This window comes from Passer domesticus, chromosome 20 (genome assembly GCF_036417665.1).
Source record: "Passer domesticus isolate bPasDom1 chromosome 20, bPasDom1.hap1, whole genome shotgun sequence".
Lineage (NCBI taxonomy): Eukaryota > Metazoa > Chordata > Aves > Passeriformes > Passeridae > Passer > Passer domesticus.
In genome coordinates, this window is record NC_087493.1 from 5,496,942 (window position 1) to 5,510,606 (window position 13,665).

At 47.3% G+C, this 13,665-nt stretch overlaps 1 protein-coding gene across 2 annotated transcripts in view; it reads right to left on the reverse strand.

Moving 5' to 3' along the window:
- RAB11FIP4 (RAB11 family interacting protein 4) overlaps positions 1 to 11,552 on the reverse strand; it is a 117,915-nt gene extending 106,363 nt beyond the window's left edge. Inside the window, exon 1 of one of the 2 annotated variants that reach the window (XM_064395875.1) lies at positions 11,196 to 11,552. In XM_064395875.1, coding sequence (XP_064251945.1) covers positions 11,196 to 11,339 — 144 coding nt within the window. In that variant the 5' untranslated portion in view covers positions 11,340 to 11,552. The remainder of the gene's footprint in view (positions 1 to 11,195) is intronic. The other variant, XM_064395874.1, reaches the window with a different exon arrangement.
- Positions 11,553 to 13,665: the final 2,113 nt, after the last annotated feature.

Below are 13,665 nucleotides of genomic sequence, written 5' to 3' on the forward strand. Positions count from 1 at the left end.
GTACAGCATGGGAAAACCTGTCTTGTAGATCCACCAGTTGCACATTTGGTGTATCTCACTGTTGCCTTCCTATTCGCAACAGCAGAGGGAAGAAAGCAGAGATGAGAGCACCACTGCTCTCTACCACTCCAATACACTCTTTTTGTAACACTTGCTGACTGAGAGCCAGGCCTGCTGGAATCTAAGCCTTTTTTTCAGATCTCCTACCATGTGGTAGACCCTGAATATTCATTACCTATTAAAAGCTTTGAAAGTGTAAATTCATCCCACAATCAAGTGAACTGATTTATTCACACAGCTGAGTCACACTCATTTACAGTCTGTGACCTAAATCTATTAATCTGGCACCAAAAAACCCCAGTCTATTTTATTATTTTATTTTGCTCATATTAGTTGAGCAAAGATGAATATTTTTAAATTGTGTGGGGTTTTCCTTTCAAGCAGAGCTGACATACAGCCTGTACTGAGCCTGCTTTCCTTGCTGGTCCCAAAAAGTGGTGCAGACATTGCTCATGTTATCTGGCATGGAGTGACCCATTTAACAGAGTGCACAAAATCTTCATGGGAATCACATCAGCTCTTAGTAAGAGTCTCTGAAGTGCCAAGCACCAGATAACACACAGATAGAGAGGAAACCTCTCCTAAAGAGAACTATAACTCCCTCATTAATAACAGAAACCACAACAGCCAGATCTGACAGAGGGGAAAATTGCTCTGTGGAGAGCAATGCGTTATTGTGTCTAGCACCTCCTGAGCCTTTTCCTAGGGCCAAAGCAAAATTTTACTTAGTCTCTGCTGTACTTGGGGAAATAAAATCACATTTTCAAAAAATGACTGGAGTATTTTAGAGCCACTGATTTTTAGTAGGACTAGAGAATCATTAAATACAGTGTAGGGGGTAACATTTAAAATGCTGTCAAAATTTAATCTTTTGACAGCCTCTCCTTTCCTCCCCATTTGACAGCAGTGATATTCCTTGAGTCCATTGCTGATATCATAAATAGCCCCATAAGCTTCTGAAGAAAGATGGAGTTTTTAAAAGGTTAAAGTTCAGTACTGTGCTGAAATTGCAATCACAATCTAATTACAGTGTGCACTGAGCACATGCTTTGGGTCTTAAAATCCATTTCCATTCCAGGCTGGCAGCTTACTCCTAGAAATCAATTCTTGCTTGTGGGTATTAAGATACACCCAGGTACTCCCTCAAACAGTGACACCCTGTTTCACACGGTGCACTTCACCAGTATTTCCTGTGCATTCATTCACTGCTGTCCATAAGTTTGCAATTCTTTTGAAGGGATCCTGCTTTCCCCTTCCCAACGAGATCCTTCTGCCCAACTGATTCAGGGAAACCACAGGCTGGAGCTGATGGTGGCACAGTGCTACTGACAGCAGGTTCACCAAAGTTAAGCAGGAGTGATGACTAACAGAGTGACTGTAAAATGGGTACGTTTCTATCAGCAGCAATAGTGGGAGAGGGAACACAGGGGGAAAGGAAGAGAAATTAAAGTCGAAATAGTATTTGGTTAATTAAAGAAGTACTTTCTGTGACTGGCACACATGTTATTCAATGAATGGCACAAGCTTCTAAGGCACTGTGAGCTGTAAAGCTGTTACACAGTGTGAAAAGGGAAGGGAGGTACCAGCTCAGTGAGGTTCCACTTCACTGGCACTTCAAAGGGCTCTGAGAACACACCTCTATCCAAAATCACCACTCCCAAAAGGCCACTTCTGCAGCTTGGCTCTGCAGAGGTGCTCAGCCTGCATCCCTGTGGGCTCAGGAAACACCTCTGCAAGCCAACAAGAGTAACTGCCAGTGGCTCTTCAGCCATCCTCTGCCATGCAGAAGTCTGGAAGATGAACCTGATGCTCATGGTCCTTCCAGAACAAAGTCAAACAGGGCAGGGGGTGGCAGGTGTGGTGTGATGCTAATGTTTCACAGCTGTTATCCATGACAACCCTTCCCCCTGTAAAAAGGTATTTGAAATGTGCCTCTTTACACTTCTTCCCTAAAATAGAGACATCAGCAATTTCTTGCTATGGGAGGAGTCTACCCTCCTACTCTGCTCACCCTGTACCACAAATCCAGGGAAGCAGCTCTACAGAACAGTGCAACATCTACAAAATGCAAGCAGTGTCAGGCACTGAATTAGGAGCAGTGCCACCAAACAGAATGTATTGCTGAAGACCCACTGCAGCAGCCAACTGCAATAAACCCAAAGGTAATTTATAGCCACATTATGCTGCCAACTCAATCAAGCAAGCTTTTCACCTGAACTGTTGTGTAAATCATTTGTGTTTACGACCACTTGCACCAATCCCTCCAATGCTCCCTTCCCTTCCAAACAGGTGCTATTTTGCTGTAACAACCAGAGCTTAACAATCACCCTCACTTAAACAGGAGCACCCACCAAAGCACACAAGCCATGCTGAGTCCAGAACTGAAGATGGAAGGAATAAATGCAGAGAATAACACAGTGAGGCCAGAACATCACACATGACTTCAGACAGTCTCCAGCAGAGGCAGTGCCCAGGCAGAGCTGTGGTGCTCCAGAGTGACTCCAGGGGGGATTGCAGTCTGTTCATGATGCCTCCCTTGAGGCACCATCGATCCTCCTGCTTTAAATATCCCTGCTGCCTGGTGCCCTCCTCCTCCTCCTCAAACCATTCTGTGGCCCCAGGCAGCAGACTGAGAGCTGCAATTTGGCCTTGCCCGTGCCAATGCACTGAATATTCAGTGCCCACCCCAAAGAAACAGCTGATACAGAGCATCACCAACCCCCACCACCCACTCAGGGAGAAGCAGACAGGAGTACCATGAGGATGCTTCCACACACCAGGGCTGGCAGGCTTCTGAAAACGTATTTAGAATGCCACAGGGGAAAAAAAAATTATTTCTGGGAAAAAAAAGTGCAGTTGGCAGTAGTCAGGCCAAGAGTACAAGAAAAATACAATAAGAGAAATCACATGGGCTTAGGCACACAGAAAAAGCAATCTGTGCCATGGTCTTTGGCAAAATGCAAGTAATTTGTGAATATTTGACCTTTTCCAGAGGTTATCTGGGTGACTATCTAAATCAAGAAACAAATTATCTGCATCTGCCAGCATTTACACCACAACAGTAACTCAACCTGTGCCAAATTCTCTGTACATAGCAAATTGTCTTTTCACCCATTGGAAGATATTGTGAGCTTGGTTAGAGCCAAAGCTTCCAGTCCTGCTGAAAGACGTCCAGAAATCCTCTCCAGTACCAGCAGAGTCACCAGTCAAGGTGACTACAGGACACAAGAGAGGTGGTTATTGATAAAGATCATAATTTGCCACCCCCAAAGTCACACTGGCAGTTACAGATGCAGTGACCTGCAAATTTAGACCTTCCCAAATGACAGCTGTCACCAGCAGACTGCTCAAACCAATTCCATTCTCTCTCTAAACAAGCCACATTTGCCTGTCTGATTGGAAGCAAATATCACAGCACTTCCCAGTGAAATGCAGCCGACTGTGCAGAGGAGTTTGTGTTTGGCAAAGAGCACTCAATTCCCAGGTGAGGAGGCAAGATGCAGTTTTCCTCAGTGGAAACTTCCAGGCCTTGTAATTGCTCAGCAGGAAAAGCAAAACTGACATTATCAAAGCTCCTTTGAAGATGTGTCCCAAAGCACTCCTCAATTCTTTATTTCCAAGCAATCCCAGAGAGAACTGAAGAATGAAGCACACAATTCACTCTTCATGCTGGAGGCTAAAATTCACAAGTTTCCCCCATATCTGGCTGCAATAAATGAATCATAGCCAAACAAACATTCATGGACCATAATCCTAAATTCTCTTTACCACATTTTAAAGCTGTCCCTACTTCCTGCACAAACTCACTGATTTTCTTTTCATGCAGATTTCATTGTCTAGTCTCTTACATGGCTTGGCATTACTCATGGTTTTGCTTTACCTGTTGCTTTATTTTCCCCACAGCTCTGGATAACTGCAACCTGAACACAACTCCATTAGGCAGAGAACTGAACAACATATTTTCCCTTCCTCCAACATCCATAAAGTCTCTGCACATAACTTGGTAAAAAATTGATTTTTCAGCTTTCTTACCAAGTAAAGCAAATCAAACCCATTTATTCTTTTTCATGTTTCTCTGAAGAAAACAGGAAAATGCTTTGTGTTGAGCAAAATTTTATGTTTTGGAGCATTTTTGGAGCATTATTGTTTATCAAATATTCCAATAAAAAGCTAGCTTCAAATGAAATCTATCAAGATATCATACTTATAAAAATGCCAAAAGCTGAAGTTAATTACATTCCTACCTCTTTAAGGCAAGAATAATGTGCCAGACTCATAAAGCAATTGTTAAAGAATCTGCATAAAGTGTGCAGCAAAATTCTCCTACAGGTTTCTCCTGCTCCCTGTAGGTTACAACACTGAGAAAAGTGGCCTTAGCAACATATCCCAACATAAACATCCTATATTTCAGGCTTAAAACTGCCCATATAGTAATTTACTACTAAACTAGCAAAGTCACCAATACTTTAGGACAGTTTCTCAAATCTATTAATACCATGCAAACACATGGACAAAGCTGTTTGCATGTTTGTTTGGATATTTTATCATAACAACAGAAGTGCCACTGGAAAATAATATCCCATGTTCCAGAAGCCATCTGGATCCCACTGGGGAGGGTCAGCTCATCTGGAGGTGATGGAACACCACCAGAATATCCCCCAAAGGAGGAAAAAAAACAAGTTTGACAATGCAGATGTATATGTGATGTTATGGAATACTAGAAAAAACACATACATAAGTTCTGAAATTGATGAAGCAGATCATTCTGAAACAGCCCTCATTTCACCAGGCCAATATCCTCTGTATTCCAGAGCACACCATTCCAGTTCCCTTCCTTCTAATTTCAGGAATCCTAACAGAGAAAAGTCTCACCTGTTTCTAAGTTTCTCATTGACCCCTAAAACCATAATGCTTCACCCAAACCAAACAGTCAAAGCAGCTTTAAAACCCAAGGAGTACACTGCAGTTTTTCCAGTGCCTGCATCTTGTGCCCTGAGCATTGACCCTTTTCCCTTGTTGCACTTGGACCCCACAGTTCAGTCCTGTCGCTCATTCTGAGGCTGAACATCCTTCAGAACTGAAATGGATTCAAGGCTTAGGAAGGAGCCCTGCTATTTATGATTTTAACTGCACACAAAATGTGAAACCAGCACACATAACTACAGAAACAGCTGCATTCTCTCCAAGTGAGGCCCTTCAACTGTATCTTGAGTAGAAGGGTATCATGCAGTGCTTGGTTTACACTCACACTGCTGTTGTAAAACCCTATGTTGGAGTAGCAGTGATTGTGTCTGACACTGTCTTTTATCATTCATGTGCTTAATCACACCCTGCACTGAGTTAACCACGTTCAGGGATGGGTGTTTACTCAGCAGCCTGTGCCAGGATCTAGGTCTGAGATCACGTGTGTTCCCAAATACTGCTTATTTTAAGAACTGCCAGAACTCCTGAGCAGACAGTCTGATGCAAAAATCAGATCAAGGATTTTAAAATGTTTGTGAATACCAGCGTTAAAATCAGATAAAATTAATAAGAGACCATACTGTTAACTGCACAGAGAATAAAAACATTAAACACTATAAGGCCTTTTATTTGCTTCGACTTCATTGCTACAAAAGCACTGCTGCTGAATATGAGTCAGTTGTGCTAAATTGCAGGTAACAATGCAATTTAGAAGCCAAAAAAAAAATTCTGTATTGGGGATCACCCCCACCAATACTAGAGAGCAGTGGCTTTTTCTCCCGCCAAGACTTACCTTCCCTTCCAGCTATTTGGTTTAATTTGCTTTTCAGAGCTTAATCATATTAGAGGAATAAAATCAATACATGTGAGAAATCCTCTGTAGGATTTGCAAGAGCAAATTTCTGGAGAACATGCAGGCGTATCCCAGACAAAGAACACCAATTTTACAACTTAACAGCATGGACTCAATCAGGATGGAGGGAGAAAAATTTACATAGAAAATATCTGGCCCTTCTGGCAGCTAAATGTTTTAACACATCACTTACATGTGCTACTTTCCATACTGTACTGTCTTCTATGCTTCATTCAAGCATTTTTTTACTCTTGCATTTAATGATATGTCAACACAATATCACTGTACCTGTGCTAAATGCAAACACTGAGGTAGTGATAAAATACAGGCATTTAAATATCAAGAATTGCTATCAAAATTGATTGCCTTTCCTTCAGGCATTAAGAATTTACTGTTTCAGATCACTGACTTGTACTGCAAAACACAGCAATAATCAATTCTTAGCTGTACATGCATCAGTTCTTAGCTGTACCCCTCCGAGCTCTACCTTTGAAATGCAAACATTACATAACAAATTAAACTCATGAGTGCACAGCAAACCTACAGCTCCTCTCTCACCACAGTGCTTTGGCAGACGTTTCATTAACGCTAAGTACCAAGCTTGCTTTATGTCAGCTGTTTAGAAATACATGCTTAGTTTCAGCATTTTTCAAAAGGCTATTTTAAACATATTCACTGCTAGTTTGTATGGAATTAGGGAGGATGCAGTGGCTGTACCTTTACTAATCCATAAACTGAGTACCCCACTGTTCCACTTCAGAATTCTATTTTTTCCAGTCATTGTAAGTTAAATTAAACATCTGGGTCATTAGCAAATAGAGTTTTAAGGAATCTGAATGCACAGCAGCCTTGCTGCTGCCTAGAAAACACTGTCACGTGGCACTGCTCTTTGTATCCTTGATACCGTCTAGGCAAATATTCTATTGTTCCTTTCAATAATTATTTCCAGGAAAAGCAAAGAAGAAGTATGGCCTTATAACAATGGCAGTATCACTTGATAACACCCTTTTGTTTCCATCTTTCAGTGCCAAAGTCTCTTTTTCTCATGCTGCAGACTCATATTACCAAGAAGGTATGAGCTATTCTGCCACTGTGCACACTGACAGGAATTTTGTTTCCTTTAATTTCTGGGTGCAACTCTGAGCTGCAACACTACAGCCAGGAGCAGTGAATTCACTACTGAAATTCACCCAGACTCCTCAGAAAGACTCTGGATTGTCAGGCAGTGAAATCACAGTCCTGAAATTACAGGAAAAGCTCCTTCTGGTGTAGTTACAGCAGAAGGGCTGTTTGGAGTATGACAACCTGAGCTCCTGGGAAGTCAAAAGGAAGCAAGTGAAAAGGAAGCACCAAGGAGGGCTATTAAACCCAGCCACAGCCACAATCCACTGCTGGGGCAGTACTTGAGGTTGATGCCTTTAACTTCAGCCCTGAATGGGGCTGATGACTGAAATTAGCAACAAACATTTCCCTATAACAGTTTATTTTTGGCCAAAAATTTTAATCTGTTCATGAGAAATATGTGAACTCATTTTTAGCTATTCTGTTCTACACCACTAGTAAACCATTGGCTTTACGTGAATTACTGTCCACTCACGTGAATAATTGATATTGGCTATACATTTTATTAGCTGCTGAAGTTCCCTTTCAGTTGTGACACTGCTTCAAGTCGATGAGCAGATCTCACCATGACAAAGATGACTGTGCGAGCACCTGCATGGTTTGCACCTCCAAAAGGTGTTTACCTGCCTCAGAAAGAAGTTGTCAACATGCTCAGCTTACTTCACTTGTTGCTTAAAACTGAGTGTGGAGTTTAAGTAGAATCTGGCATAATGAAACATCAACTGGCACTACCCTGAAATACACATTCACACAATCCGCTGCCAGAACTGGGGCTTGCTGAACGTGTCACTCACGATGCTCCCAGACACTTGGCTGTACTGCAACTCTTTTCCCAGTGAAAGGGAACCAGATGGTGAGCGACTCTTGGCATTTCTCAGTGTTATGGGAAGTGTTTCTTTAGCTAGTGAGCACATGCCATCCAGTTAAGTCGCTTTGGAAACAGCCCTTGGTGTCTTTCTTCAGATTTCTACACAAACGGCAAACGCCCCATTCATGAGGAAAGTCAGACCCAAGCGTGGAACCAAAAGTCTCAGCTAGGAGTTTCTGTTGTCCTGGAGACAAAGAAGGATCTCCATGGGAATTATTTCATCCTTTGGTCCTGTTACAGCCTCTGAGTGCTCAATTGCTCATCAGTGGCCACAGAGAAAGATTGATGGAGACAATTCAGTTAAATGCCCACAGTCAGATGGGATGAGCAGAGGTCAGAATGCTCAACTGCCTAAAAGCAGAGTTCCACAACTGTTTGTATATGCAAGCAGTGCTTGAGAGCCAGTCAGGTCTGCTCTAAATTCAGGAATTTAGAGACCTGGTTCTGTTCCTGGCTCTGCCAAATCAACACAACCAAATCCTTTTTTCCTCTAGTTGAACCACACGCTTTGCAGGGCAAAGCAAAAGCTTGCAAGCAAACTTGCTAGAACCTGTTAGAAGCAGAGGTTTCAAAACCCATTAAAATAAAAGAGAAAAAAACGTTAACCAGAAACATTACAGTTTATTATTGTGACTGTGCAGGTAAGGAGTGCTTTGCTTGAAGGGAAAGCTGCTGCCTTGCTGCAACAATCTTGCCTTGGGGCAGTTTTCAGAGAGTTGTTATCTTTCAGGAATAATAACATTCAGCATGTTGACTACACACCTCACACAAGAAAGAAAAAGAAAACAGAAAGAGGAATAAAAAACCCAGAAAAGGCTAAATGCCCTATAAACCCTACTGAAGTTGCTATTAAGAATTTGTGCACTCCAAACTTTGGATGGTGGTGGCTCTGAGGAGGTAGAGAAGAGATGGAAATCTGTATGCCCTTCATAGATACTCTCTCATTTCACAGGCATGACCCCAGGCTACTGCTGGTAAGTATCAGAATTACTCAGTACACAGTGCTACAAAATAGCATTCCTGTGGCCAGATGAACTCTATAAACAGAATAATATTCTGTTTACATTTCATTGCACATGAGGGCAAACCAATCTTTCACTGATGCTCATGGAAAGATTTCTTTTGAATGTAAGGGGAGCCCAGATGGATGAGGCCCAAGAAGTTTAGCACAATCAAAAATGAAACTAACTGTCATTGACAGTAAATATGTTCTAATGTGTCAAAGGGAACTGCTCCCTAACAGTGTCTCCTCAGTTTAACTTCATGAGATGCATTTCCACACAGAACTTGGTGTGTTCCTGCAGGTGCAAGGTAGGAAGTGCTGTGTTACCTGGGAGAGTAAACTCTCACCATCTCCAAACATCAGCTGTGATTCATCACACAAAAAGTTCGCTTTTAACAAGCCTTTAAACTAGAGCAGTTCACCTACAGTGGCTGCCCTGGAGTAAATTTGCACTTGGAAAATTGATTCTGTATTTCACTAGCAAACCTCTTTGGGTGATTTACAGATCCCATTTACTCAGCTGCTCCTTTGAAGTCAAGGGCCTTCCAACACCAACCATACCAGGCACGGAGAAGTAAACCAGAACAAGTTATATTACAACACTGATAGATAAAGAAGTATGACATATAGATAAGACTTCTCTGTCCCAGTTTTACAAATATCTTATCAAACACTGCCAGTTACAACTGAACAAAATACAAAGCAAGCATTTCTCAGCACTGGCACTCTCTCCTGTGCCTGCCCAGCAAGGCAGCCCATCCTGAAACGATCACTGACAACTGGTACTTTTCCAGCCCTGTCTTTACTGGGATTTCCACTTTTCTCTTTCTCTCTATTTAAATGTTTTTCTACTAATATACTCCAATTCACTCTAAGGTTATGAGATTATCACCTGAACCCTCTGTCACATCTCAGAGAACACCACTCCACTCTTGCAACCTGAAAGGTTTCTAAAACCAAAAATGATTGTTACGACCATCAGTGTCATCCTGCTGCAGAGCAGCCAGTGGAATTTTGTCAGTCTTCCTCAGTGCTGCACAAGAAAGCCACTGAATCTGACTCCAAATAAACACAGTAGTGCAAAAAGCAATTTGGATGCAGTTTATCTGGCAATAAGGATTTAAAAATACTTCTATTAGTTTATATAAAATTATACAAGAGAGAAATAAACCCGAAATCAATAAAACTTGTTACAATTACTCATTTCTCCTTATTTTGCTTGTTAAAACCACAAACTGCATCTTCTCATTAAGAAAATGTTTAAGACCTGTGACTATCTGTAAGTAATAAGCCTTCTGTCTCCTGATTTCCTGATTTAATTCACAAGCTGTGTTTCACTACGAGTGGCAAGCCAGAAATAAGAATTTGCTCCAACAATTACTTGAATTCACTCTGGTTTTGCTTCCTCTTTGGCATCCCTCTATAAACCACCGTTTTATTAGCTCCACACATTAATTTGTTTTATTGTACTCTAAAAGGCTGTTTGACACCGGTTTTCTGAACCTCATCACAGGCCCAGCTTCACTCCTCCTCCCGGGCACCCAAAGTTGCTGGGGCACATCGCAAAGCATTGAACAGTGAAGTGCAACATCCCAAGAGCTCTCCTAGGAAAGCGTTTCTTGCTGGTTCATTCCGCTGGAGCTGCAGCCCTTGACTGAATGACTGAAGGGAATGTTTCCAACCAGCGCACGGCGTTGCCCTCGCTGCCTCTGGCCCGAATCCCACTCCCATCTCCACTGATGTCACGATTCACAGCGGTCCCACTGACGCAACGCTCTGCCGAGAGCGGTGGCGCGACTCCAGATTTACGCTGTGTCACCGAAGGGCTGGAGGGCGCAGGGATGAGCGCAGCCCTCGCTCCCGAGCCATCCCCGGGCCGTTTGGGGCTCCCGGACAGGTGCTTCCCTGACTATCCGGACACCGCTCCCAGAGCCCCACCGAGCTCAGCTCAGCCAGGACGGACAAAAACCAGAATAAAAACAGCCCTCGAAAGGAACCGTCCCTGTACCCGAGGGGTCTAGGCTGCCCTGAGGGATGCTCCGGGATCCCGGGAAAGAGGGAGCGGGGCTGTCTTTGGGGAGGGCTCCACGGGAAAGGGAAGGCGGCTGATGGCCCTGAGGGCAGGGGCTCCAGGCCGCCACGGCAGGGCTCCGGCACCCCCCGAGGAACGGAGGGAGCCCGAGCCACGCCGCGAGGAGCGGCACCGGGCTGCCCTGAGGCACGAACCGAGGGCACGGGAGCCGCGGGGAGGACAGGTGCGTGAGGGGCGGCCCGGGCGGCGTCCGGCCGGACACAGCAGGTGAAAGTTGCGCGGGGGCCGCACTCACCTCATCCCCCTGGCCGAACTGCAGCCCCAGGGCGACGAAGTGCTCCACCCGGATGAACCCGTCCGCATCCTCATCGCACACATCGAAAACCTCCTTGAGCTTCCGCAGGAACCGCAGCAGGCTGGCCGGCTCCATCGCGGGCATTAGCTGGAGGCCGGCGGCACGGCCGCGGCCGCAGCAGCCATGATCGCCCGCGCCTTCAGCGGGTGCGTGACATCAGCTCCGGGGAGCGGGGCGGGAGCGACGGCGAGAAGGAGGAGGAAGGGATGGAGGGAGGGATGGAGGAGAGCGGAGGGAGGACGCGAGCCCCGGCGGAGGGAGGGAGGGAGCGGCGGGCGGGAGAACAATAGGGCAGAGCCGGAGGATGGCGCTGAGGGAGGCGCGGCCGCCGCCAGGGGGCGCCGCGGGCAGCTGGGAGGCCCCGGCGGGGCCGGGAGGGAGCGGGGACAGCGAGAGAGGGGACAGGGGACAGCGGGACTAGGGACAGCGGGAATGGGGACAGCGAGGGGACAGGGGACAGCGGGACTGGGGACAGCGAGGGGACAGGGGACAGCGGGACTGGGGACACAGAGAGAGGGGACAGCGGGAATGGGGACAGCGGGACTGGGGACAGCGGGACTGGGGACACCGAGAGCGGGGACAGCGGGAATGGGGACACCGAGAGAGGGGACAGGGGACAGCGGGACTGGGGACACAGAGAGCGGGGACAGAGAGCGGGGACAGCGGGACTGGGGACACCGAGGGGACAGGGGACAGCGGGACTGGGGACACCGAGAGAGGGGACAGGGGACAGCGGGACTGGGGACAGCGGGACTGAGGACACCGAGGGGACAGGGGACAGCGGGACTGGGGACAGCGGGAATGGGGACACCGAGAGCGGGGACAGGGGACAGCGGGACTGGGGACACCGAGAGCGGGGACAGCGGGAATGGGGACACCGAGAGCGGGGACAGCGGGATTTGGGACACAGAGAGCGGGGACACAGAGAGCGGGGGGGACAGGGGACACCGAGAGAGGGGACAGGGGGAATGGGGACACCGAGAGCGGGGACAGAGAGCGGGGACAGGGGACACGGAGAGCGGGGACAGGGGACACAGGGACCGGGGGGGACAGGGGGAATGGGGACACAGAGAGCGGGGAGATAGCGGGACTGGGGACAGCGGGACGGGGACACAGATAGCGGGGACAGGGGACACAGGGACCGGGGAGACAGGGGGAGAGGGGACAGGGAGACCGGGGGACAGAGACCAGGGGGGACAGGGGGAGAGAGGACAGCAGCACCGGGGACACAGGGACCGGGGACAGCGGGACGGGGACAGGGGGAGCGGGGACAGCGGGACTAGCGACACAGAGACCAGGGGGAGCGGGACTGGGGACACAGGGACCGGGGGGGACAGGGGGAGAGGGGACATGGAGAGCGGGGACAGGGGGACTGGGGACAGCGGCCATGGCAGAGAAGCCGTCCGGGGAGCGAGGGAGCGGGGCAGGGTGGACAGGAGGGCAGCAGCAGCCCGGGACGCCGCTGGCCTGGCACCCCCCGGGCTCTGCGGCAGCGCACGGCCCCGTTTGCAGCCCCTTCACTGCTCTGTACCCCAGTCCGGTACCCCAAACAAAACACCAGTCACGCTGCAATGTTTTTTCTTAGAAAAAGCCTGGTCTGAATAGTTCCAGGATAGAGGGGGAAAGCCGAGTGTAGAGACTTAAGGGGCAATTAAGGCAAAGCAGGACAAGCGCAGCTCCCCGCGCTGCGCTCGGGCGAGCAGGCAGAGCCGTGGGAAGGATCCTGGGCACTGACTCTGCCCGGCCCCGCTTTAACCAGGCAGAGCGGGGGACGAAAGGAGGTCCCTGCCTTTGCAGGGGAACTAAAGGAGGTCCCTGCCTTTGCAGGGTTCCTCGTTAAAGCTGCCCACAACTGCTGTGCTCCATGGCTGGGTTTTAATTTATCTCTCTGCTCTGCCCCTTTTCTTTCTTTCAGGAGTGTTTTGGAGCGCCGTTGAAGCCCACAGCTGTGAGCTGACAGAGGGGAGGCTGGGGATGGCTCTGGTTTCTGCACTGGTTTCTTCAGGCATGATGACTCCAGCTCCTGGGGAGGAAGGAGCTCTGGCTGAGTCCGGCTCAGGTACTCACTGCCTCTGCCAGCACTCCGTTCCTGCTGTAGATGCTAAGTGCAGGTGAACATCAATCACTGAGTGACGTCCTGTAGGTGATTGATAAAGCTGTCCAACTAAAATGACCATGTAAGTGCAGCAGGTTTTGAATCGAGACAGTATCCATTCATTTGCTTCTTGCAGTAGGAGATGTCCATATGGCCCTTAACAACCCTGAAAATTCCATGATTAGAGCAATCTGCTCAAATTTATCTCTTTTGTAGAAACCAGTGTGTTCTCAGGAAGTTTTATTTCTTTGAGCATGAGTCTCTCATCGCTTTTATGTGCAAATTCAGGGTTTGGAAAGAGGCTGGCTTGACAGC